Source organism: Embiotoca jacksoni, unplaced genomic scaffold, assembly GCF_022577435.1.
Source record: "Embiotoca jacksoni isolate LCO1_2020_lvr unplaced genomic scaffold, fEmbJac1.0.p SCAF_13, whole genome shotgun sequence".
Taxonomy (NCBI): domain Eukaryota; kingdom Metazoa; phylum Chordata; class Actinopteri; family Embiotocidae; genus Embiotoca; species Embiotoca jacksoni.
Genome location: NW_027185263.1, coordinates 1,883,600 through 1,908,858, shown reverse-complemented (window position 1 = coordinate 1,908,858; position 25,259 = coordinate 1,883,600). Strand labels below are relative to the sequence as shown.

Sequence of the window (25,259 nt, the reverse complement as noted above, 5' to 3'; positions counted from 1 at the left end):
ACAGTTTATCATGAATCTGTGGACTAAATATCATGTCAGTATGTTCCAATAGCTGCTGAGAAATCTCAAGACTACAACCTCATGGTGGCGCTAAAGGGAAAAGTCAGAAGGAACACTAAAGGTATTCAAATTCAAGCACTCATCTGATCGATATCAAGATGTTCCCAAAAGCGTTGACCTGATGGTGGCGCTAGAGGACGTCAGCACATCACCAAAGCCTTCATGATGTCATCCTCTGGGGAGCATGAATATCTGTCGCGTAGGGATGTCAAAGATTAATTGGAAACAATTCATCCGATTAACGATATATTAACAGATTTTGCAGACAGAGGGACGTTGGTTTTAACTGTAGGATTAATGTTCTCTAGATTTGCTGTAGTACCCGGTTGCACCACCAGAGGGAACTTCTCACGGTCTAATGAGGAGTTACAGATGCATGCTCGCTCCTTCGGGCCTGCAGCCTGAAGTTGTTGTCCAGTTTAGCAGGAATTTAGAAATATGCCTTCTTTTATGAACAATTCATTACCAACTGTAAGTTAAGGAAACTGTTTAAAATGTGCACATATATTTAGATTTGGACCACAAGTGAAGTGTTCACAGGAGGATTAAACTGGACGAGATCAGCTCTGTGAGCACGATAAGAGCCGTTGTTAATGATCACCTCTGAATGTCGCGTTATGCAACGAGACAGAGTACGCGCGTGCCATAAAAACGAATTATGCCGCGGACATGCAGGATTGAGGTCGCTGCTGTTTTCAGTGGGAGAGGAAAGGCAACGCGAAGGCACGCTCCCCCAAAAACATAATTACAATCACACCCTCCTCCAAACCAAAGCCGATCCACTCACGCAAACGCACGGCGAGGCGAGGCGAGGCGAGGCGAGGCCCACATACACACACATGTAAACGAGGGAACACCTTTAAGTACTACTCGTGTTTGAACAGGGAATCCTTTTTCTCTAAACTCTGCGGTTACCTAAACTTTACACTGAGTCACTCTCTCAGGAACAAAGAGCAAATACCAGCAGCGAGATGAAATATGGAACACATGCATGATAAGAAGGCTTTAGATAGTCAGTGTTCATTCAGTTAGCATCCACGGTATCTGGCTCATAGGTGACTACAGAAGAAAAGTTTGAGTAGAAATATGAATCATTTATCGTGTGGGGATATATTTTAAGAGACGGGTATAATAAAAAGGTTACTCTCTTTTTTCTGCTGCTTCTTCCATCAATAATTGATGTGCTTGCAGAAAAGATTCGAACAGAAAATGTCACAGATGATGATGTGTAAACATAAATGTGCAGAAAAATCTTAATATCTTGGGAAAACAAATCCCATGTTGATTTTGATGTTGTTGTTTTCATGCTCTATAATTGCCTGAGGAAATATCAAATGAAATAACAAATTACAACAATCGTTTCAGTGCAGCAAATATTTAGTGACAATAATAACCAACAGCTACTTGAAAGAGAGTGATTCAGATACTGTACCTCCACACACCCACAAATACACACCTACAAACTTACGTAACCACAGATACACAGCACAGGTCAGCATGGGAGGGAAAAACCAGGCCGGGCACTTGAACCGTGTTTTGAGTGGCAACATGTCAACAACTCACATATTTGAACGGCATTTGAAATAGTTTCAGCTGCGCGCTCTCCAAACGCGTCTTCTGCTTTCTGTAAATGTCACCTGGAAACCAGCTGAACGTAAACGCAGCTGCAAAACATCAGACATTTGATCGTTACACGTTTTATCAGTTGCGGTTTGATTTGAGTGTTTACCGGGTTTAAAATTCCGTCTGCATTTTATTTTCTATCTGCTGTAAACTATTGTTTCCTCTTCTGTTTACATGTGAGTGTAATTTTCAGAGTTGCTGAGTGGGATCTGTTTTGCCGGCTGCTTCGTGCTCTTTAAACTGAAGTCGTGTTTCCTTGCAGTGGGAAGCTGCAGCTGCGTCTTCTCCCTTTTTTTTTTTTTTTTTGCATGCTTTCACCTTCAGTGTAGCTTTTTTGCTTTACTTAGACTCTTATATCACAATGTGGAGGGAGTGGAAAGCCTTTGGCAGACCCTCAAGTGTTGTTGGAAGTCCTTCAAATCCATATCAGAAAGTTTATTTCTATTTGGTAGAAAAAGTATTTGATTTTCATTATCTTTTCCTAATTTAAATTTTTTTTTTTTTTACCTTTAATCCTTTTTAAATTGTCTATTAAGAAGCAGAACATGAATTCTGTGCAAAGCTGGCATCTCTCTTCATTTGGCCTGTAAGAGGAGGTCCTGCCCTGTTTACAGCTGAGTCACACAAACTGATTTACAGTCAGACACTATGCGAGGGACTTTATGAGATTATTTACAGTGTTGTATAATATTTGACAGCTGGTCCGCTCTGCAATATATTTATTCAGCTGTAAAATGTTCTTTTAATATTTAATAGGAAGCGATTGACATTACTACCATCTTTATTTATTGGTAAGCTCTGATTTGGTTGTTTTTCATACACTTTTATGTTCATGTTGTGTTTTAAAGATGGTTTCTCTGCCTTTGTGCTCATTGTACTGCTTCTGTGTGTTGTGTCTTTTAATATATTATTATCCTCATTTTTACAGTTTTGCTGCAACTCTTGTTTACAGTATTTTAGTTTAATAAAATATTAGTCATTAAATTTGTTTTACGATTGTGTACCTGAAGAATCAGGTTGTTGTTGTTTTTTATCTACGACATCTATCAGAAGGAGTTTCGGCTTGATTGTGGCAAAGGAAAAAACCAAACAGTAATATTATGATTTATCTTCTGGAGATCAGGAATATTTGCGTTAATTGCATAATAATCACAGGAACTGATGTGTTTGAACAGTGCAGCCCGACCCACTTTCTTCCACCCACACTTTAATTAACAGACACTTTGAAACGTCACTGACGGTTGATGGATGACGGCATGTTACGCCGTAGAAAGAATTCACTACAATTGATTTCGCAATTTTCTAATTGCAGCCACAAGGTGTGGACTCAACCAGCCGCCTCAGTTTATTGGAAACGTGTTGCTAGGAGACAGCAGCATGGATTGAAGTTCATTTCCTGTCAGATAATTGAACACTGCAGCGGGACGGACGGCAAGTTTGGGCCCGTTTTAACATTAAAATGCGGAATAAAACTACACATTCGGCCTTTAAGTCGATGACTGGTGATGAAATACTTTTTTCCATGTGATGTACATCAGACTCCTGCAGAGCTCCAACCCCTCGGTGGGCCGGATTAAAGACCCCTGAGGCGACCCGGCTTCGTGCTCTGCATCAAATACACTCGACCCACGCTGACTTTGAGAACTTCTTCATTTATTTATGGGAGGGTGGTGCTGCTCTCAAAGAATAAAACATCTTTTGGTGATGTTTTAAACATATAAAAAAAAAGAAAAAGAGAATGATTATCCAAAAACAAAGAAGAAAAAAAAGTCATGACATAAAACCACCAAATTGACATGGACTGTACATTTGTACACAGAAGGTAGCAAAACAAGCCTACCAATGAAAAACTGCTACTTATTGTGTAACTAAACCAAAAACTGGAGGCTTACATATGATGTGTGGTCGCATTTTTAACCCTTAAGGTGCCGAATAGAAACCGACTGACCGTGAATCATCAAGAGACTCCGATTTTTACTCTACTGACAGTTTTACGTCCTCACATGTCCACGATGTTCAGAATCAGAACCAACAGATGGGAGTGTTAGAAATCAATGCACTGACACGACCAGAACTGATTAAGATAGAAATGACTGTAATAAAGTATTTTAATGGCACGACAAGCCGCATATCTTTCAGCCACAACACCTCCCGGGCTCCAAAATGACACCTAAATGTAAACGAGTATTTAATTCACAAGGTGCTCTCCTCACGCATAAATACTCACTTCATTCACAAAACTCCTCTTCTGATTTACAACGTCCGCTCCCACCGTTTACATCATGAAATACATCGTCCTCTCACCGGCACACTTCTTCCATAACTTCTGATGGAGCTTCATTTGATTTAAATGAATAATCGGAGTGATTTCAGTAGTACGTCTGGAGGTCCAATATCAGATCTGCTCTGGTTTAAAGCAGGCCAGAAGATTTATTTCAGTTTTTTTTAATTTTTTTATTTTTAGTTTGGGAGGCTGTCAAAGGTCACATGACTGGCGGTGGTCGACAAACAACACCAGAGCTCACGAGCTTCTCCAGTGGTTAAATTCAGATGTCATACACGGGTGGAGTTACAGATTGAATCCTCAGACTTCAGTCACACAGACATCATATCAGGTCAGATCACAAGCAGATCAAATCAGAGGAGCCTGACGTTGTTTCCATGGAGATCAATTGAAATTGTTGACTGATCGTATTGGCACCGACAGTGCAGGAAGGTTTTTTTGTGCCAGATTTGAATTTGAATTTGAATTATCTATTAATCTGCCAATTATTTTCCTCAATGAGTCCGTAAAATAAAAACAGAAAAAAATGATGAAAAGTGAAATCAGAAATCTTATAAAAAATATACTCCAGGCCTCTTGTGGGCCTCCAGCTCTCCAACTCCACCTGCCTGATTTCTGCATATTGCCTTATCAATATCAGAAGGCCTTTGATTATATGCCAGATAACTCAACCCTGAATCCTTGCAATGTTCACTTCAGCTATTAATTAACTTTTACTTGTAGCGTTTCACCTTAAGTAACAAATAATTGAGTTATTTTTCTGTTGTTATTTAACCATCCTCTGTCCCTTCCTGTCAACTATGTGATTTTAGTTGCCCTTCTTTCAAAATATGTTAATTTCAATATGCTTCTATAACTGGAGAACTTCTTTTCTTTGGCGCCATCTGGTGGTAGAATCAATAATACGTTTCATTTTCCAGGAAGAAAAACCACCAGAATCTTTTTTGGGGAAAAAAAGGAGATACTAACATGAAAAACTACACAGAGCGGCTTGATGTGAGGTGTCCAAATGGAGATAAAAATGGAGGTGAAGAATAACACAGCGTGTTACGAACTGTCCACATGTCTAGAGAGCTAACTCACCCTCCAGCTGCCTCAATGATATCTGGACTGAAAAAATTTGTCAATGTACAGTGTATTCTGTCTCGATTGTCTGACTGGAACACAGCTAACGCTAATCACTGCAGATACTTTGTGCATCTTCAAGTCTTTTTTCTGTGCTTGTCTTTTTTGTTGTTGTTGTTGTTGCAGCTGCAGGCGTGTTATTAGAGAAGCAGAGTGGGAATACGAGCCAGCAGCAGGGAGATGACGGCGGCGACGCTCAGCAGAAGAACCGCAGGCGTGAGGTCACAGCTCGAACTCACAGCTGGCAAAACAAGAGGTTCAACAACATTCCTTAAGTGTGCATTTATTATTATCATTTTATATTAAAGTTCATTTATTTCATATTCATTTATTGCCTTTGTACTGTAGTGTCTAAATTTGTTTTAAAAGATCATAAATATTTGTCAATACCGTACATTTGTACATTAATTCTTAACATACAATTAAACCCAAAAGTGCTCCTTTATTCTTCAAGTTTTTTAAGGACAGGAACCAAAGGATCAAAATGATTTAAACCTTCTTAATAAAAGACTTTATGAGTAACACTGTGAGTCTTTAAACCAAAAACACAACAACCTTAAAATCACCTGTTTGTGCCACTATGTGTGTGTGTGTGTGTGTGTGTGTGTGTGTGTGTGTGTGTGTGTGTGTGTGTGTGTGTGTGTGTGTGTGTGTGTGTGTGTCCTTACCCCGGCAGCTCTTCCCGTCTCGTTGCAGCATCCCGGTCACACAGCTGCAGACAGGCCCCGCCCCCTTACTGGTGCAGATCTGCTGGCATCCTCCGTTGTTGTTCTCACACCAGTCGGCCTCTGAGGAAACATCAGGACGGACTCACGAAGACTTTTTAACCCAGTTTGTGGACGACATGAATCCAAACACGGCTTTTTCTTGAGGACTTTTTTTTTTGGGGGGGGTGGGGGGATGAGGAATTAAATCGTGGCTTTGTCCACCTGTAATCTGTCGCATGTATCAGCCAATAAAAACTCACCTCTCCTCCTTATGGGCCCCACAGACAGGATGTGCTCTTTATGGTCGCCTTCCTCCGAGTACATTCTTCTCTTGTGCGGACAGTTCTGGACACATGAATGAATACATCAATACACGGCAGAGCAGCGTCATCGCTGCTGACCGAAGACGGAGGCTTTTTCTTCTCCTCCGGTTTCTCACCACTTTGCAGGCGTTGGTGTCGGAGTCGCACAGCGACACGTCACAGTGCAGGTGGACCTCCTCGTAATCCCCGATGAACTTGAAGACGGTGACGTGGAAGCGGCAGGTGAGCGACACGCCGTTCTCCGCCATGCCGATGGTGTTGTCCTTAATGTTGGGGCAGCTGGAGGGAGAGAGGGCCACAGGACCAGATTGACGGGAAACTATTGTGTTGAGGATTTAAAAAGGAAGGATGTCGGCTTTTAACTTCTTTTTTTTTTTTAGATGCACAACACCTTCTTCAAGTAGTTGCAATTCAGCTCTTCAGACATTGTGTTTAAACTGGAGCCAAAACTCGCCAACCAAAACAAAAAAATAAAGAGTTATTTAAAGTCTCGAACCCTCACCTGTCGATCTCTTTAGTTATATTTACACATCTTTTCCCTGCATGACATGAATTCCTATATTTTCAGAAGACGTTAAGCTTCATCAAAAACAGAATCTGTATATAAATGTTTGGCAGATGGTGTCAAAAGAACCAGCTTCATGTAAAGGCAGGTACTTTTAATATAAAACATAATCATTTTTGTTTTATTAAAGACTCAATTATAGATTAAGCCAATGGGATGGTTTTGGATGAATATTTTTTTTAGTATTGCACCATAATTAAAACAAGTCTTTGGGTTGCGCAATGCAAAGTCAAATGTTTGCTACGTAGCGCAAATACCCTCCTGTTTGTTTCGTTGATAGACAAAAATTCTCAGTCGGTGTTTAATAGTTTGGGTTCATTATATGTTTAGATTCTTATCCATCGACTGGTTTCAAATCCATCCTGCAGTTTAAAAATGACCCCAAACATCCAGCCTGAGTCATAAAGATCTTCAGTCTTACAACAGATGGTCTCCGGAGGTCTTTTAAAATGCAAACACATCAAATATTAATTTGATCCCAGTTTTATTTTTTCTTCACTTTGTACTCTTGATGGAAACGCTTCTTTTAGAGCTTAAACTTTTACACGATAAACGGTAACTGAAAAACTCCCACAGCAGGAAAAAGGTTGTGTTTGTGACATGCACACTTTTTGATAAAGTCCCATAATCTCAATGCTTTGTTGTATTTAAACGTAAATGCAGGTTATTTAAATCAGCAACTGACATGTTTATTTCTCACCACACAATAAATCAGTGTTTCAACCTTTTTGACTTAAAGTGGACTCAGAAATGAATCTCTTTATAGCGTTTCAGATTTAATTTAAGTGTCTTTGCTCATCAATCGACACTCAATAATCCATAATGCCAATGTGAAAACATGCTTTTTAAACATGTTTGCAAATTTATTTTTAGAAGTGTGCAGGAGGAGAAGAGGTCTGAATACTTTTTTTAATCCCGTATTTCCCCTTTAAACAAGTTTTTAGAAATCTAAAGAGATCAAATTGAAATAGAAACGACTTTTCTAAGAATTATGTTTCTTTTTTATTCTTTTCAGTCGAATTTATCATCTCATGACCCTTCAGGCGTATCTTGTGACCCCAGCGGGGGAGAAGTGAACTACAGTGTGTGTGTGTGTGTGTGTGTGTGTGTGTGTGTGTGTACCCTCTCTCTATGATGATGTATCGCAGTCTGTCGCTGCTGTAGCGGGACGGCGTGGCCCAGCACATGTTCACGATGAGGATGAGCTGGTTTTCGTCGGCTCCTTCCACGAAGACGCCGACGAAGAGGACGTCCCGCGTGCTGAGCACCACCTCCCCCTCCCTGTACGGGTGGCGGTACGAGGAGTTCTTGTACAGAGCCATCTTGGTGATGAAGTTCCCCTCCTGGGTGGGTAAGGTGAGGTTGATCACGCTGGAGGAGGGAGGAGAAACGGCGGTCAAAGTTAACCGCCCGTGACACGTCTTGTATCGCGCGTCCCGGCGTCCGCCGTCTCACCTGAGCATCGGCTTGAGGACCGTCTCCAGCGAGATCTTCAGGTCCAGCTCGTAGGCGCAGGAGAACTCCACGTTGATGGTCTTGTCTCTGGTGATGACGTTGCCGGTGTTGTTCACGCTCTCTATCCACACCGTGTTCTTGTACATGATGTGTGTGTTGTTCGACTGTCAGGAAGGTAAAACGGTTATCCAATTACATTTCATTTATTTAATCCACACAAAAAGAGAAAATCTAAAAAGGAGAAGTTGTGTATAAATTAAACAAATGAGATCCATTGTGTCTATCAGTGAGCTTTAGCAGCAGCTACTCTGATATATAAATATATGATTAAATAAGCTGCTGCTGGTGGACAGACTTGTTCTGCAGGAAGACAGACGGTCGAGGTGAAAACAGGATCAGTTTCTCAGTCAAAATATTTCTCTCCTTACTGGAAAATGAAACTTTGAGTACCCAAAATTACATAAAAAAAACAAAACAAATCTTTGTACACTCATGTAATACACACATTTGACCATTTCGAGTGCAATTTACAGCCATAAATATTAAACAAAAAAAAACAAACAAAAAAAGCAAGTTAACAGAACCTTTTCTGACTCCGGGCTGCTAAAAGTGCTTAAAGACACCAAAATGGGAACAAAGAAACAGTTTGACATGTGTAATCCAGTTTATTCATATCATATCACACCTGTACGATGGAGCCGCAGTGTCCCTTGGTGTTGTTGATGCGGAAGGAGATGAAGTCCTCGCCCTCGATGCCGGAGCAGCGCTCGTCGTTGACCCGCACGTCCTCCCGCTCGAAGCCCAGCTGGAAGAGTTTGCACTTGGAGATGGACACCTCCATCTGAGCGTGCTTGCAGGTCACCTCCGCTTGGATGATGTCATCGTCTCCTGCCACACACACACACACACACACACACACACACACGTCAACACTGATTACATGGTTTTATGTACAGTATGTTTCCGAGTTGAACCACACAGCGTCCAACCGAGGAAGATGATGCTGCAGTCATGTGACAAGTATTTAAAAATAGAAAAGTGAAATTGTAACTCTTCATTTGCAAAAACAGAAAAGCTTAAATATAAAGACCAAAAACTGAAAGTTGAATTCAAATGTGCGATGGAAAGGGGAGACAAAAAGGAAACGTTAAGTATTAAAGATTTCATCAGCAATCATTGGCTGAATAATGATCATATAACTGTCTTTATGATTATTTGACAGCAAAATAACTGTCGAGAATTTGTTTTTACTGCAGCTACACAATAAGAGTTAATTAAAGGCCCCCCCCAAAATAAAGCCTTTAAACCCCAGAAGACTTAAATATATCTCTGCAACATTAAATGTCAAGTTTACTTTTTACTATCCTCATGGAACATTTAAACATAACAGATCTTGACCAAACGTCCGTACAACATCGGACAGAAACAAATCAAGCAGATAGACAAACATCGTAAGCCAATAACGACAAAAATGTGCAATAAAACCAAGTTAAAAAAAACGAGATTAAAAACGACCTTCTCCGTGACTTTAAAAGAAGAGTTAATCGAAGGTCGCTCTCAGCCCGGTGGGCAGAACCGACTGAAGGCTGCGGCGGGACGAAGGACTCACCTCCGGTGCTGGTCGGTAACTCGGGGCAACCGCACAGGTCGCCTCCGTTCTCCAGCTCGCAGGTGAAGTTCGTGCAGATCTCTCCTGCACAGGGGTCGTAGATCCATTCTGCTAAAGACAGGTCCACACACAATGTTAGCTGTCACTCACACACAAGGCTTTATCAAACATGCACACACTGATTTTAGAGCTATAAACAACACAATAAGAGGGGAACATAGAACATAGTGACCATAGCTGGACAAAAAAACTGACCTATTAATTATTAATCTAAAATAAATCGGTGACTAATGAACCTTTTAGTAGATCTGGTAAAATCTATATTTCGTTTATGTTCGATTAAAAGAAAAGCACACTGGAATATTATACATTTCCATAAACCTAAATGATGAATTACATAAATTTCCTCAATTCATTTGACTTTTAAATCAACTTTGCAGTAACTGATGTTTCTGGCAACTTGCAGGAAACAATTTTTGAAGCTATCGCTAACTCTTCAGCTGACACTTGTCTGTTTATAAATCCAGCAGATACACAGAAACATGGATTTGATTCATGTTTCTGGTCACCTGATGAATACAAATCCAAAAGAAACTCTTTTTTTTCAGCTCCGTTTTGGTCTCTACCGAACTGCAGAGTTGGGAAATCATTCTCTGAGTTGTTTTTTTTTACAACGAGCAACACATTATATATACAAAAAAAACCAACGCTAAAATAAAGTATTGATAAGTCTATTGCCATATTACTGGAGCCTGGAGTGCTCTAATGGTCTTGCAAGTGTTAACGCATGCTGCAGAGCTAGTTTCCTCCAGTGAGCACTGATACGAGTCAGTTTTGAAGTTGTAGTTTTAAAAATATGAAGAAGCGTCGCGCCGCGTGGCCGAGAGAGAGGCCGGTGTCTCACGGTGCCCTTACAGCAGTTCTCCTGGGTGATCCACTTGGTGGTGAGGGTGCCCAGCGCCCGGCAGGCCTCCGCGTAGGCCGCCAGAGAGCCGCAGACCTGCGCCTTGCGATGGTTGTAGCAGCCGTCCAGGTAACAGGACTGGTAGAAGGGCTTGGGGTCCAGCAGGCCGTGGCAGGGCTGGAAGAAGCCCTTCAGCTGGGTCAGCTTCTGGCAGGCGTCTTCGCCCTGCAGAGCCAGCACGGCCGTGTTGTCGCAGGACTGGGCCAAGGCCACGAACTGGGTCTCATCACAGCTGCAGGACGAAGAACGACATCCAACTGTCAGGAGCGTTTTCTTTTTTTAATTATTTGTCAATACAATAATTTCACTTTTTCACCTTTTTTTTCTTTCTGCGAACACTGAATTTACTGCTCTGAACCTCCAGTGTGAACGGACTGAACTGATGCAAATGATATCGGTAGTGACCACAGACTGGATATAAAAGTGTTCGTCGTTTCCGGGTCTGAAAAACGGTTCCGATGTAGACGGGTCTTAAGCTGCAATACCACTGAGTGCCACTAGAGGTCGGCTCCAAAAAGCCTCCGGCTCCATAGACTCCCATTCAACTAGTCTGATACAATTTTGGGTCAATAAAACTTCTCCAAGAGTTATCTCGGTGTTGTTAGCTAAAGTCACTCCTTCTTATTAGTTTTCTGGAGGTCCATCTGAAAATAATCCCTCATTCATTAGAAAAGAAGATTCAAAAGGTTTTCAACATAAGCATCTATTTGGTCCAATATTCTCTTTTTCTGGTCTCTGCCACTTCTTCAAGGACCGACCTGGTGTCAGTGTTTCATGCTCCACAGGCAGTGTGCAGGTTTATCACAGGTTTTTGCGGGCGGTGAAGCCTGCAGAGACGGCTGCCGATGATTCGACGTGCTCAGCGAAGTCCTGCACGTCTGCGATGGCTCACCTACCTGTTCTGCATACCGTTGGTCTTCCAGCTCTGGGCCAGCTCCAGCGCGCTGACGGCCGGCTTCCCCCTGGAGGTGATGTAGTCGTCGCTGGGGTCCCCGTTGAAGTTCCCGCAGAGGCCGCACACCTTGTTCTGCAGCCGCTGGCCCATTGTGATGCTCAGCGTGTTGAAGCGGTTGTACCGGACCTGGATGTCCTGAGGCGTGTCGATGACGAGGAAACCTTCGGATGTGGACAGACGTGTCATCAGCCCCGTTAGAAACGGGACCGAGACCGGCGTCCCGTTGACCTGGGGGGAGAACGGGAGGCACAGAGCTTTAGATGTTTGAGACAGGAAACAAATTACAAAGCAAATTCAATTACATGTTAAACTCCAGACGTTTCTCTGCTCGCATGTGAAATTTGACCTCTGTGGGATTTCAAGTCCTGTTTTGACAGAGCAGAATTAGTGTTATACTCTTCAATGTTTTTTTTTTTTTTTTTTTTTTTTTTTTTACCCCTTGTGGGTTGTTAAATGGGGATTATTTCCTCATTTTGGGGTGTTAAAATCAGAGCAATAATTATAAAGCTGATATTTTTCACTTTTCTACATATTTGTTCATTTCTTATTAACCTATTAAACCCAACAAGAAGAATGTGATTGCAGATTTCAGGAATTTAATTTCTATTAGACCCCAGAGAAGTCTAATTCCTCGTTAGATCTCTTGTTGACCAACCGTTATAAATCTCTAATATTAGAAATCCAAATATTTCTATGATTATTTGGGGGATTTAGGAGTGGTAGTGCTGTTTAAAATCTATTGTCAACACTAACTATAGATTGAAAACACCTAAAAATGAATTGTATTTATCCATGTTTTAAAGTTGGGGTCTCTAAAGAGAATAAAGCATCTTTTTCTGCAGCAGATTTTGTAGTTTGCCAGCAATACTCATAAAGTCAGTTGTGAATATTAAAGGTGATTAAATGTGTTTATTGATTGGTTAAAGCGAGCTCTTATAGCTGAGGTGTTTTGAAAAATGTTCTTTTATTCTATAGTTTATTCTTTTAAGTCTAAGAAGGAGATATTATAATTTAATCTCGAGGACGTAGATGCATGAAAAGGGTTATGACGCGGAAATGTTTAAAACAGGCAAACATGATGGATGATTATGACATTTTTTTAACCTCAATGTCGTTAAGTGCATTTGGAATTAAAGACGCGACCTGACTGTCAAATTAAGGATTTTTATAACTGTATAAAGATGAAAGGTGGAGACACTTTTTCTTCTGGCTGAGATTTAAAAACAGATTAGAAATGTTTGAGCTCAGACATTTAAATCGAACACGTCGGGCACAGATGGAAATTTGGGTGTCATCTGCGTAAAATAATTTCAAAATCAGAAACGAAATCCCTGAGTGAAAAGAGACAAAGATCATGACAACCTGAGACAATGGATGCAAACATACTTCTTCAGGCAGTTCAAGAAAATGGACAGTTTCCCTCAGATTGAACAAACTAGGACTCATGGGAGCTCCACTTGAAGGCAATCAGCGGGTCATTAAATACCTCTGTGAGGAGACTTAGTGGAAAGACATGGCCTGAAGCCTTTGAGGCTGTTAGTGCCGAGATAAAAAAAAAAAGAGACGTGTGTTTGGTTTGATAAAGACTTCTTTGACCGCTGACGGTGCGAAGCCAACGGAAAGTAACGTGATCGCATAAACAAAATCAAAATCTCCCAGCAGAGATAATTGTTCTATTGAAGAGAGACTGTGACCTTTTTAGAGATCAAATATAATATAATATAATATAATATAATATAATATAATAATATAAGCAATTAAATGCACCCTTAGTATGAAGTATGAGCTTACAGTCGCAAATATAACTGACATAATTGAGTTTCCTTAATTCGAGAATCTTCTGAATTCTTTTATCATTTATCATCATCTTGTAATTATACTTTGTGGACACAGTTTCGTGTGTTTGGCAAAAGGTGGACGTTAAAGTTGCATTAATCGTTGTTTTTATCGGGTAAACTAGCAAACTGTTGCTGGTTTACACATCCTGCAGACGTACAGCAACATCAGCCACGATTTCAACAAATCTCTGATCCAATATTCACTTTCTGTCTGACTTTGTTTTGGTCACAACTATCGAGGTCACCGGCTGTCGGATGCTGGCAACTGCTGGTGAAAGAGGGAAGGAACGAAATGAGGGGGTGAAACGGTAAAAGTGAGCGTGATAATGATGGTTTCACATCTACTAGTTTAAAAATCTGTGTCTCATAACGTCCACAGTAGTCACATTTTTGATCCAACGCCAATTCATTCACAGCAGAAATCCCACCGAGGTCAGCTCTCCCACAGTTTGTCTCCCGACACGAGTCCGACTCTCGCCTCACCTTGACGGTGCTGCCGGAGATGAGTATGTTCTCCTCGTTAATGTACAGGTAGACGTGAGAGATGGTGGTGAGGTTGGGCGTGCTCCATTTGTCGAAGTTAGCGATGAGCTGGAAGGAGAGGTCGGGCAGCTTGTGGCAGTTGGTGGACAGAACGAAGGAGCAGGAGGCCGGCAGCCGCAGCGACGCGCCGTCGAACGTCCTGAAGACGCCGCCGCCCGACGCCACGCAGTGCTGCGAGCGCCGCGCGAAGCACCCGCGCACCCCGTAGCGCAGCGTGCACTCCTCCTCCGCCTTGCAGCGCCGCGGGTCGCACTGGATCAGGTTGCGCCCGATGCACTGGCAACGTTTGGTGCAGTCGCCGTTCCAGAACAGCTGTTTGGGCTGAAATGAAGACGGTTTTCTATTAAGTTCAGAACTGAAACTGTGAAGACGACGCACTTATTAGCTGAATGACATTTCATAATCAATGTTTTGGATGTAATAACAATCCCAAAATGCATTTTTTTTGGGAGAAAAAAAAATAACAAAAATGCTCAATTTTATGACATTCTACAGCTTAAATAATGAATCAATTAAATAAATAACCAACAGCCTGATCTAGTTGCAGATAAATTCATATATGTGTCGTGCAATTCTAAAAATGTAATGCACGTTTTCAAAATATGCTTCTGTTGTGAAGGATTTATGATTCAGGCAAGTTTAGTTGTTTTTTTTCCTTTCATATACTTCTCTTAAAAAACAACCCGTCACCAAACGATCCTGATATCCAGGTGTGAAAACGTATTGCCTCGGTTGGATGTGAGACTGACCTCGTAGTACTTGCCATCAGTGTAGCAGCCGCAGTTCTGAGGCAGGATGCAGCTCTTGCCGTTGAGCACGTAGCCCTGGTCGCACTGGCAGCCCTCCACGCAGTCCTGGCTGCAGTCCCTCTGGCCGCGGGCGGGGGCGCACTGGGGCGGGCAGACCGACATGCAACTGGAGTAATGGCTGTTAGGTGGACAGCTCTGGACTGGGAGCAGGCAGGTTGGCAAAGGCATTAGCTGACGATCGTAAGAAGTACATTGCACAGTTTTTCCCGTGTGGATTTGTCGGGGTTAATGCGACTCTGCGGCGGCCGTCTGACGTGTTTTCTTTCCGAAGTGTAAGATGAGGGATTGATGTCGGTGTGGCGTCCTGCGTGGTGCTAACCCGGTTCGCCTAGCTTAGCGTAGAGACTGAAAGCCTGTTCCTCCTTCCGTAGTTTAGAAATATTCCTACCAACACCTCCGACGCTCACTAAAGCATGTTTTATCGGAGTTCCTTCACGTCTATACAAAACAAAATGGAGGAACGTTCTCACATCCGATGGCGTCTGAGTTGAAGGATATTTGCTTCGCGTCACTGAAACATTACATCAAACACACATTTACGGTAGTTTTAAGCAGAACTACTTTCTCCCGCAGAAACTACGACGACTATCAGCGATGCTAGCAGTCTGTTCACGGCAACGGGGTCGTTGTTTTAGCAATCGATGATGTCATTTTTCAACACTGCGAGCACCGCCGGCCAAAGCGTGCGGTGAATTTCAGCTGAAGCCGGACGTGTACTCACCACACGGCGTGTCGCTCCTCCAGCCGGTAACCGGCACCCCCTGGGTCTGGCAGGTGCCGGCGTACATTTGCAGCCAGTTACAGATTGTGTCCTGGGCTCCCTGGTCCAAACAGGTGTCCTGCAGGCAGCTCTGATAAAAGAACATCGGCGCCACCTTGCTGTGGCAGCGCGCAAACACACCCCCTCGATCCACGATGAGCCCGCAGAGCCTCACCGCCTCCGGCTCCACGAACACGTACAGTCCGTCTCCGATGTGGAAGCGGATGCCCGTGTTGACTTCGTTCGCCCCGTCGTCGGCGCCGATGTCCACGTCGGCGTCGGCCGCCGGGAGAGGGGCGTCGTTCGGGACGCTCTTCTCTCCGAGGCCGCAGCGGGGGCACGAGTCTCCGCAGCCCACCTGGCAGAAGGTGTCCCTCTCCGCCCAGGCCATGCCCCAGTCGGTGGTGCTGGCGGAGGCGGGCGAGGACGAGGGCATCCCCCGGCAGAGGCCGCACGAGGTGTTGTAGAGGTTACGGGGTAAAGTCAACAGGAGGAGAGTGTTCCAGTCGAAGGCCACCTTCAGCCCAAAGTCGGTCTCCAGGATGAGCTGCATGCCTAAAGTGAATATGTTGACCTTTCCGGGGCCCAGCTTCAGAGGAATGTACAGCCGCTCCTTATTCACCTGAGAAGAGAAACTCCATGTAACTGCTGCTATCTTCAATTATTTTTCTCGGATTCAGACTAACACCTGCAGGAGAAAACTCAAGCAGCAAGTTTGAATTTCTAATCCAGCCTGACTTGCATGTTTTCAAAGGTATGTGGGGAAACCCAGGTGGTGAATGGATGAATGGATTACATGAAGACAGACTGGATGGACGTCGATGGCTCTCCCTCTAACCTACTGCACGAGCGAGAGAGAGAAAACCAGAGACATAAAGTGTGTGAGCGTGTGCGTGGGTGGGTGCAGTCGTTTGTGTGTGCAAGTGTGTGTCATTTCTGTTTCTCCTCAGATCTTTTCGGTCGGTTTGTGAACCCGGTCCAAATGTCGCTCAGGGTCGGGGTTTCGTCTGAGCCAAATCCAGCCCGATAAAAGATGCCCATTGAAATTAGATCCACCTTAAGCCAATCAAAGAGGAATTCACCCTCTGCCTGGTTATTCTATCGGCTTGATTAGAAATAACGTCCTCACAAACGCAACAACTGCGACCTTCACAGGGAGTGCAAAAAAATAAATCATAAAAAGTTAAGTTAAGACGGGTCACGGGTATTCTCAGATATGAACACGATGTCTCTTGTTTCATTTACTCACCGTGACGGTGTTTTTGTAGCTTCGAGACACTTCGATTTCGTACTCGTAGACCTCCAGGACGAAGCCCCTCACCCAGATCGCCTGGCCCGTGTCTCTCTCCTCGTTACGAGCTGCCAATTTAAACTGAGGAAAAGCTCCACTGACGGTTGCGGGGTCCCTGCTCTCCCTCCCGCAGTTGGTGGTGGCCATCCTCAGAGTGCAAGAGCTGTGCAGCTCAAACGGGATGCCGCCGAACGGCAGGAAATGTCCGTAGCCGGCCGCCACGCACAGGGCCTCCGTGCGAGGCTGGCAGAAATACAGGCCGTCGCTCTCCTGGCAGTACTCCTCGGCGTGACAGGGCGCCAGCTGACAGTACACACTGTTGTCGGAGCCGTTGCAGTAGCAGCGCTCCTGGCACTCCCAGTCCGTCCAGAAAGTCTGATTGGTGGCCAGCTGGCGGCCGTGGCTCACGCAGCCGCAATCGCTGCGCGCCACACACAGGCCGTCCCGCAGCGCGAAGCCGTCCTCGCACTGACAGCCCTCCTGACACGGCAGAGGGCACGGCTCCTCGGGTTCGTCCAAGTTGGCGCAGGTCAGAGGGCAGGCGTTGGTGCATTCATCGAAGTGACTGTTGTCTGGACAGGGAAGAGCTGAGACAGAAGAGCGAGTTCAGAGGAAGCAAAGGCAAACGGCCGCATATAAAAACGGTTTTATTGCCTCCTGGCAGCACCGGGACACAGCTTGTACTGACATTTATGGCACAAGAAGCTTAAAACTGTCTGTGTTCACTGTCCAGTTACATCCTCAGTATGTTTTATACTGTCATATCTGTTTTATAAAATATATTAAGTTCAAAACTTGTCTTAAATGTCAGCTGTGTACCCTTCAAACCAACATAAACAGCAAACTCTGCCAGCAAAAAAAAAATGCAATTTGGCAAAAAAAAAAGGCTTGTTGAGAATCTACTGTCGGGGTTTGAAAAAGTTTTGAAACTGGCTTGCCTTTAGAATCAGATTAGCTTGTGAATTCACGCTGATTCCAGCTGCGACAGAGGAAGCTTTCAGAAACGTCGTTCAAGCCTACAACGCACGATAATAATATATATAATTGCTAATAAAACTAATAACATCACTGTTATGAGTTCCAGCTGTGCTTTTCCTGCTATGAGGAGTCACAACTACGGCTATGAAACAGGTCTACGAATGTAATTTATACAGGAACGATAAAGACAAAAGAGTCATCTAACGCTAAAGCTGTCAGGATTCAGGATAAGCTTTACAGAAGTTTCGGTGTTCGTGTGTTTAAAGAGTGAATTATTTTTGTGTATTTGTTGGGGCTTTCAAAAGGGAGAACAACAGAAAAAGTTTGAGAGTCACTGGTGGAAAAGAAATGAAATGCAAATTCTGTTGATGTGTGTGAATATGAACCGCCTTCATTGTTTGATGTGTTGTAGAAAAGGTTGCATTAGCATAATTCTCAATTTTTGGCAGCTAGTGTAGCAGTTCATGTCTCTTCTGGACACGAAGACATCTACAACCAAAAACACGGGCCTGTTTCTTTAACATAAAGTGGTATCTACTCACGGCAGTTAGTGGCACTCCTCCAGGACGTGAGGCCCACTTGAGCATCCTGACAGGCGGTGGCATACGCCTGCAGTGAAGAGCACAGGGCCGAACGGTTCCCTTCCCGAACGCACATGTTATACAAGCAGTTCCTGAAGAACGGCGAAGGGTTGACGACCGCGTGACACGCCAGAAAGGAGCTATTCCCCGGGTCGTTGATGTTGCCGCACATCCAAGGACTCTGGTAAAGACGCAGGTCCGTGCACATGCGGTAGAGGTCGTCGCAGTCCCCGTTGCAGGTGAGGTCGTCAGCAAGGGACCGCCAGCCCTCCGTGAACTGCTCGGTCGACTCTGCTAGGCGTCCATTGGGCAGGCGAAGGTCATCGGTGGAGTTGCTGTTGAAGAGGCCACATAAACCGCAGGTAACGTTGTAGTAGATGGTGGAAAGGGAGATGTTGATGAATCCCTGGCGTGTGTAGTGGACACGAAGCAGACCGCGGGACTCGACCACCGTAGCATTGCCTGGTGCCTTGTAGATCATCATCGTCTCCATTGGATGGACGTATGGGAGCGCCACGAGTTCACCGTTCACCTGGAACACAAAAAGGTGTAAATTGATAGGTATTCAATAAGAGATAAAGAACAGGTTTTTGCTCTTTGAAGGAAATACTAACCTTTACTGTGTCAAAATCGAACCCTCCTATCTGCGCCTCCATGTTCGCCACTGTAACGACGACCGGTCTTTTCCAAGCGGGGCCTTTGTTCACCAGCCGCCTGCCTATCTTCACCTCCACCATCGATCCGTTAGCCGGCACCGGCCCACACAGCTTCAGCAGGTAGTAAGAGCTGTCGTCCGGGAACAGCAGAAAGGTGCCGTCAAAGGAGGACGTCACCGAGTTCTGGGTGATCGAGCACACCCCCTCCCTCCGAGGGTAGCAACCCAGCAAGCCCACCTCCGCCACGCACACCTCGCCCTCCTTACAGGACTCGTTGAAACAGGAGACTTCCCCTGCAGGCCCGCAGCTGCAGCGGAGGGTACATTCGCCCTCTTCGCCGCTGGGGCCGGCCCAGAAAGTGTTATTGAGGGGGTAGTAGAGGCCGTTGTGCTCACAGCCGCAGTCTTCGCGGTGCACACAGCGGCTGCCGCTGAGAACGTAGCCGACGTCGCACTGGCAGCCCTCGGTGCAAGGATGAGCGCAGTACAGGGGAGCGGTCAGGTCCGAGCAGGAGGCCGGACAGGCGCTGGTGCACACTTGGTAATTGCTGAACTCCGGACATGACAAGGCTGAGAACCAAAAAGAACAAGAAGAAATATGTCAGATTACATGAAAGCTACATGTGCGTTTAATGGATACATGCGAACTGCGTCTCACCACAGAAGGTGCGAGATCTCCAGGGTCGTATCGTGACGCCGAGGGCCTGACAGGCCAGAGCGTAGGCCTGGATGGCCTGGCACAGCGTGGTGATGTTATCCCTGTTGCTGCACATGTCATACACGCAGCTGTACACGAAGGCCGTGGGATCCACCACGGTTCTGCAGTCCCGGAAAGGTCCGTCAGTCTTGTTGATGAGCCCGCAGTAGTCTGAGCGGAAGTAGAAGGCCTCCGCCTGAGGGTCGCACACGCTGCAGTTCTGCGCGCAGCCGTCCGTGCACCTCCAGTCGGTGTCCTCGGCCCGCCAGCTGCCTCCAAGCTCCACCACGCTCTCTGCCAGAGAGCCATCGGGCAGCACGGGATCATCGGCGGGGTCGTCGTTGTAGTTACCGCAAAGGCCGCAGGTGTTGTTGAAGTACGAGCTGGGTAGGGAGATGGACGCGTAGTGTTGGCCATCGTAGGTTACCAAGAGCCCAAAGTCTGTCTCTAAGGCAATAGCGACCCCAGACTGGTACACCCTGATGGCACCGAGCTGAAGTTGGACCGGCAACGTCTTCATCAAGCCATCCACCTAAAGAAAGACAAGAATATTTGGAAAAGGAACCGTAGATTAAGAAAGCGATCGTATCTTTCTTACAATGCCTCGTCTACCTATACGTCCAGGTAGAGGTCATTTAGTCATCTGCTTACCGTCTACTTCCACAGATTCTCACCTGGACTCTTCCTGAACTGCCTTTGGGCAACATGACTCGGTGACCGTACACCTCCACTGTGACGTCTCTGAGCCAGGACACAGAGGCCATCCCACGGTTCTCATTTTTGGCCTCCACGCTGAAGAAGGGCAGCCCCGCCACCTCCCAGCAGGGCCGAGCCAGCAGGTAGGAGCACGTGCCCTGGAAGTGGTACAGGAAGCCGTCGAAGGTGTGGTAATGGGGGTCCCCGAACACCACACAGGTGCTGGTGCGGGTGGGCTGGCAGTAGAAGGCACCCTCCTGCTGCTCGCAGTTCTCCAGCTGCCCACACGGGGCCTCTTGACACTGCACCTCGTTATCGCTGTCGAGGCAGCGGCATCGCTGGGAGCACTGGTCAGACAACCAGAAGATTTCCCCTCGTCTGTAGAAACGGCCTGGAGAGGACGTAGGAAACACGTGCGCAGGTGTTTACAAGTACGGCAGTTATCTGAGGCACTTCATTGACTGATTTTCCCATGAAGGAGAAGCTGCAGCTGTTTTGCAAAGGATCAACCAAGCGATGTTTTCATGTTTGGACGTACCGTTGTAGCTGCAGCCGTTGGCAGGGTCTATCAGTTCAGTGTCTACGCGGAAGAACCAGCGTCCAGGAATGTTTACGTTGGTTGTCTGTTCGATGTTGACGACGTCGTTCGACCGCGATCCCGGCAGGTTGAAGAAGTGACCAATGTCTCCACCGTTAAAACCTGACTGGAAAGGGGAGTGGTGTGAGGGTCATGAGGTCATATAATATCATATGATTTTCATAAAAAACATTTGAGATGCATGAAACGATCTTGGGGTCACCGCGAGAATACCTGAGCTGTCGTCCCACCAATTCCCGTTAAAGGGTCTCCACCGCTGGCTGTTCCTGTGCTCCATGTGATTTCTCCGTAGTTGAACATACTGAAGAACGCCACGGTATCGGAGATGAGTACAGCTTGGAACGTGTTCACCTTCAAATCAAATAAGAGGATTAAATATCTTTAAAAGTAGGAATAAAGGCATGACCTATAACAAAAATGAAAAGCACCATAATGCGCAAAAAACTTCTTCTCTACATGCTGTAACTCTGTGGAAACAGACTTTCCACTTTACCGGAGTTGTCTGGCTTCCTCCGTAGAAGGTGACTTGGTGCCAGGTTGCGATAAAGACCCAGGTGGCCGTGAAGGTGGGCATGTTTTTGAAGTACTTCCGGACATCTTGGGTCGCCCTCTCCAGTATTTCCGGCTCGGTGGACTCGCGGTAGTACACGTCTCCGCGGATGCCGTTGTGCACGTCTGCCCAGAGCGGAGCGATGAACGACCTGCTGTCGCTCAGGGGAAAAGCCTCCGGCGTGAACTGGCTGACCTGCACGCTGAAGGAGATCACGCCGTTGTTGTTGATCTGTGAGAAGATGGAACAGGGTTGAGTTTGTAACGTAGACTTTATAAGTGGAAATAAGTTGGTTTAAGCAGATGATTGATGGATTGTAGAGTGTTGATTGAGCCTTGAGGCTTACGTAGATGGACCGGTAAGGTATATTGAAGAAAATGAAGGGAATAAGCAAAACAATTTCGGGAGAACTCCCGTCATCCATCTTGGGGGTCTCGAGATCCCTATTGCCAGGTCCATATGGGTACAGGATATCCTGAGTAGTAGCTAAAAGGAGAATAATGCACAAGAGCTCATTAAATAGACAGGTGGCAACTTTATAGGATAAGGAAATTGCTTCTTGTTGCAGGATTTGGGGTATTTATGCATCTTATACCTCCTATTTGTGCAAAGATGCTGAAGACATGGAGCAGAATGACTCGACAGCCCGGCCTGACCATCCTTAAAAAAAACAAAGAAAGAAAGAAGATGAGCGATCAAATGTTACTTTATCTCTGTTGTGTATTCCTTAAAGCGAATGGAAATGCAGGAAGACATGAGTCATAGGACAACTTCCCATAAACAAGGCTGTTGGACAAAAGTCTAGAGGAGGGGGAACCGTCAGACCGACGTCACGTTACTTCTTTAAGATCAGGCTCCCAGGTCTCCCCTGAGGAGCCCTGAAAAGGCCCCATTATACATGCCAGAACAATGTGTCAGGATCACATTTGCCTTACGGTCCCATGTGAGCCGGCAACAGTGGACTGCCGGCCTCTCTGTGCCTCGGTTCCCTGCTGCCGACGGGACTGGCCCGCTCTGCTCCAGCGTCTCTGTGTCTGAGGCCGCGAGGTTGCTCGGGACCTCATTACCACTTCTGTTTGGGACCCATCCATGCCTTGTTGGTTAAAGGGAGAGCAGCATAAACACTGGGGCACTAATGGCTTTAAGTGAGCAGGTTTGAATTGCCAAGGTCCCCGTGGTGGCCCTCGGGGGTTGTTCACTGCCTCGCTTGGCAAGCGTCCTATTGGCGAAGTCCAATGTACAGCCAAGTTGGCAGGTCTGACAGTCACCATATACCATTTGAAGTTAATTGTTTAATGAATTGCAATGAAAAGTCCAAATGATATCCTCTGTGTATTGTACATTCAGTGAATTAAAAAATGAAAGAGTTGAAGCTGGTCCCTTCTGGGTGTCGTAGATGTCGAGACTTTTTAGGTGAGAAAATGAAATATTCAGGTTTCTAAAATGTAGTTAACATTTTCTTGAACATTTGCTATTTGTTATAAGTGATTATAACAGGCTAGATAGCCTGCTAGCTATCAAAAAGTTATGATCTATCTAATCTCAGCAAGCCCTTTGGTAATTTCTGGTAATGCCGATGCCTCTGTGGCGCTTAAAACACAAGATATAAATTTGTTCTATGGATAAACACCATTTCCAGAAGCAAGGAATGGAAATGTGTGATTTCATTGTAAAATACACAATAATGACAGTTAACCAATGCCAATCAAAGCTCAGATTTTTTATTTTTCATTTCATCAAACAGCTCGCTTATAGTTATCTTGAGGTGTAATCACTAAAGCTGAGAAATAAAATCAGGAAACTTTGTTTCTTTTTTTAAATATATATAATATGAAAACAGACCTTTGCTTTGATTTTGGATTTTATGTGTAAACACCCATTGTGGGCTAAACCTCAATAATAAGACAATACTTTAGTGTAACTTCTGAAACTTGAGGAACGTGTTGCCAATTAACTACTTCTCTCTCTCAAATGTGTGAATTCAGGCTGAGGTTAAATTGTGCTCAGGTGTGCCAAGGTTAGTGGGCACTGCTGAGAGAGGTCCGCTGCGGTGTCATCGGCCTCTCATCATACATTGTCAACAGAAAGATTACCACAATTGCCTCTCTTGACTCTTGTAGCTCACCATCTTATCTGACTGGCAGGAACTCCTTTTTAAAAGATAATTGAAATTATTAGCAATTAAGATAAAGCCTGGACGAGACACTAAAACTGGTTTAATCTCTGTGACAACACTCAAAAAGAGACGCCATCAAGTAAGCAAAACACTATCAGATGTTATTTACTCAGTTAAGCATATTAATGCGTAGATTTCTAGATAGGTGGATGAATGTGATTAAGAAATTTTGAGAAATGACAAATTTCCCTTGTCAATCTTTATACACTTAACATAAGAAAGGTTCTGGCAAAAGTAGAAATATCACATCTGTTGTTGCTATGGGATTCAATTTTAAGGCTCCCGTGATGAAATGAGGGGAAGCAAAATTAAAAAAAAATATAGATCATACATGCATGCAACATGAAAAGAGGCAGGGCACCCCTGTGTGATATATACTGGAATCACCTAAAGCAGGAAACTAATGATAATTTGTGATGCTGTTGCCGTGCAAAGTTATGTTTTCTAACGCCATAGCAACAGACTTAGAACAATTGGCAAACAGGTAAACGTGTGTGTTTGCAGAGATTGATGTGCCGACTGAGGAAAGCACAGATTTTCTTATTGCATCACAGTCGGGTCATAAATAAATATAACTATTGGTGAAATTAAGTGGAGGAGGAAATGATGCACTCACCTGCCTATCAGAAGATGGACATCTAGCACCTCACTCGTCTAACCTGGCAATCTCCGCGCAGCAGTGTCCCATCCAGCAGAGGACCATCCACAGTAGTGATGGAGGGAGGCGGTGAAGTGATGAGCGGCTGGATGTCCTGACAGAAGAGCACTTCCAACTCCACAGGAATCACCGGCAGGAGCAACAACAGTCCAGAGGTTTGTGTCTAAATCGTCCTTTTCGAGTCGGGGTTGAAGAGAGGAGATTCGAGGGTGGAGGCTTGTGGAAGGAGCTTTGCCTGAAGAAGCAGGTGCAAACTTTACCCGGGATAGTGTTCAACTTAATCGGAGATCAGTGTTTGGGGAAGAGAAGGGGGGTTGAGGGGAGTCGGGGAGTAGAGGAGAGGGGAGTCGAGGGGGAGGGACAGCATAGGAATCTGAGGAAGAGAGAGGGAGTGGAAACAGAGCAATATGGAAGAAGGGGGAGAGGGGGGAGGTCAGAGATCGGGAAATAGGAAAAACAAGAGAGATTTACTGCCCCGAGACTTTGTTTTTAAATGCGGGGAAGGAGGAATGTTTTGCACAAAGAGAGGCTCTCATATGGCATGAATGGGCAGGACCTGTCATTAACACCAGCAAAGTGCCAAATGATGATAAAATATGTCTTTGGCAGAAAATGTGGTAGGACACACTGTGGCTTTTATCTTTTTGGAGTGAAGACATTTGACTGGGTCTCATTAATGTTTCACTCTCCATCTGAAGCTGCATTTAAAACTGCGTTTCTATGAAAATGGACGTCGCAGTTTTCTCTCGTATTAAATTA

At 44.9% G+C, this 25,259-nt stretch overlaps 1 protein-coding gene and 1 long non-coding RNA gene across 4 annotated transcripts in view; one reads left to right on the top strand and one right to left on the bottom strand.

The window, feature by feature from the left end:
- Positions 1–5,851, top strand: part of LOC138196110 (uncharacterized) — an 8,403-nt gene extending 2,552 nt beyond the window's left edge. The window contains exons 2-3 of one of the 2 annotated variants that reach the window (XR_011178110.1): positions 5,219–5,348; positions 5,769–5,851. This is a non-coding gene — a long non-coding RNA (uncharacterized lncRNA). Of the gene's footprint in view, positions 1–5,218; positions 5,368–5,768 lie in introns of both variants that reach the window. The other variant, XR_011178111.1, reaches the window with a different exon arrangement.
- On the bottom strand, positions 3,282–25,259 carry tecta (tectorin alpha). Of its 2 annotated transcripts, XM_069145849.1 has the most exons (24): positions 24,459–25,259; positions 22,262–22,326; positions 22,013–22,152; positions 21,610–21,897; positions 21,330–21,467; positions 21,057–21,222; positions 20,497–20,909; positions 19,784–20,354; positions 19,085–19,695; positions 18,432–19,002; positions 16,870–17,498; positions 15,582–16,242; positions 14,801–15,000; positions 13,992–14,372; positions 11,612–11,898; positions 10,667–10,947; positions 9,752–9,862; positions 8,828–9,030; positions 8,143–8,306; positions 7,810–8,058; positions 6,239–6,401; positions 6,060–6,144; positions 5,761–5,880; positions 3,282–5,333 (listed from the first exon to the last, which is right to left on the bottom strand). In XM_069145849.1, exons 2-24 carry the CDS (start codon positions 22,323–22,325, stop codon positions 5,233–5,235), a joined length of 6,597 nt encoding a protein of 2,198 aa, XP_069001950.1. In that variant the 5' UTR covers position 22,326; positions 24,459–25,259; the 3' UTR covers positions 3,282–5,232. The 2 variants fall into 2 exon arrangements, with proteins under 2 accessions (XP_069001950.1, XP_069001951.1); XM_069145850.1 differs by lacking the exons at positions 3,282–5,333; positions 5,761–5,880; positions 6,060–6,144; ... (2 more) ...; positions 8,143–8,306; positions 8,828–9,030 and having other exon boundaries at positions 9,813–9,859.

Bases quoted from the DNA above. Each gene is read 5' to 3' on its own strand.
- tecta (XM_069145849.1), bottom strand. From the start codon at position 22,325: ATGGTCAGGCCGGGCTGTCGAGTCATTCTGCTCCATGTCTTCAGCATC. The intron at 17,499-18,431 runs GTGAGTAGATAC...CTTCTGTCTCAG, and splicing joins GAGGAGTGCCACTAACTGCC to CTCTTCCCTGTCCAGACAAC. The intron at 6,402-7,809 runs GTACACACACAC...CTCTCCCTCCAG, and splicing joins TACATCATCATAGAGAGAGG to CTGCCCCAACATTAAGGACA.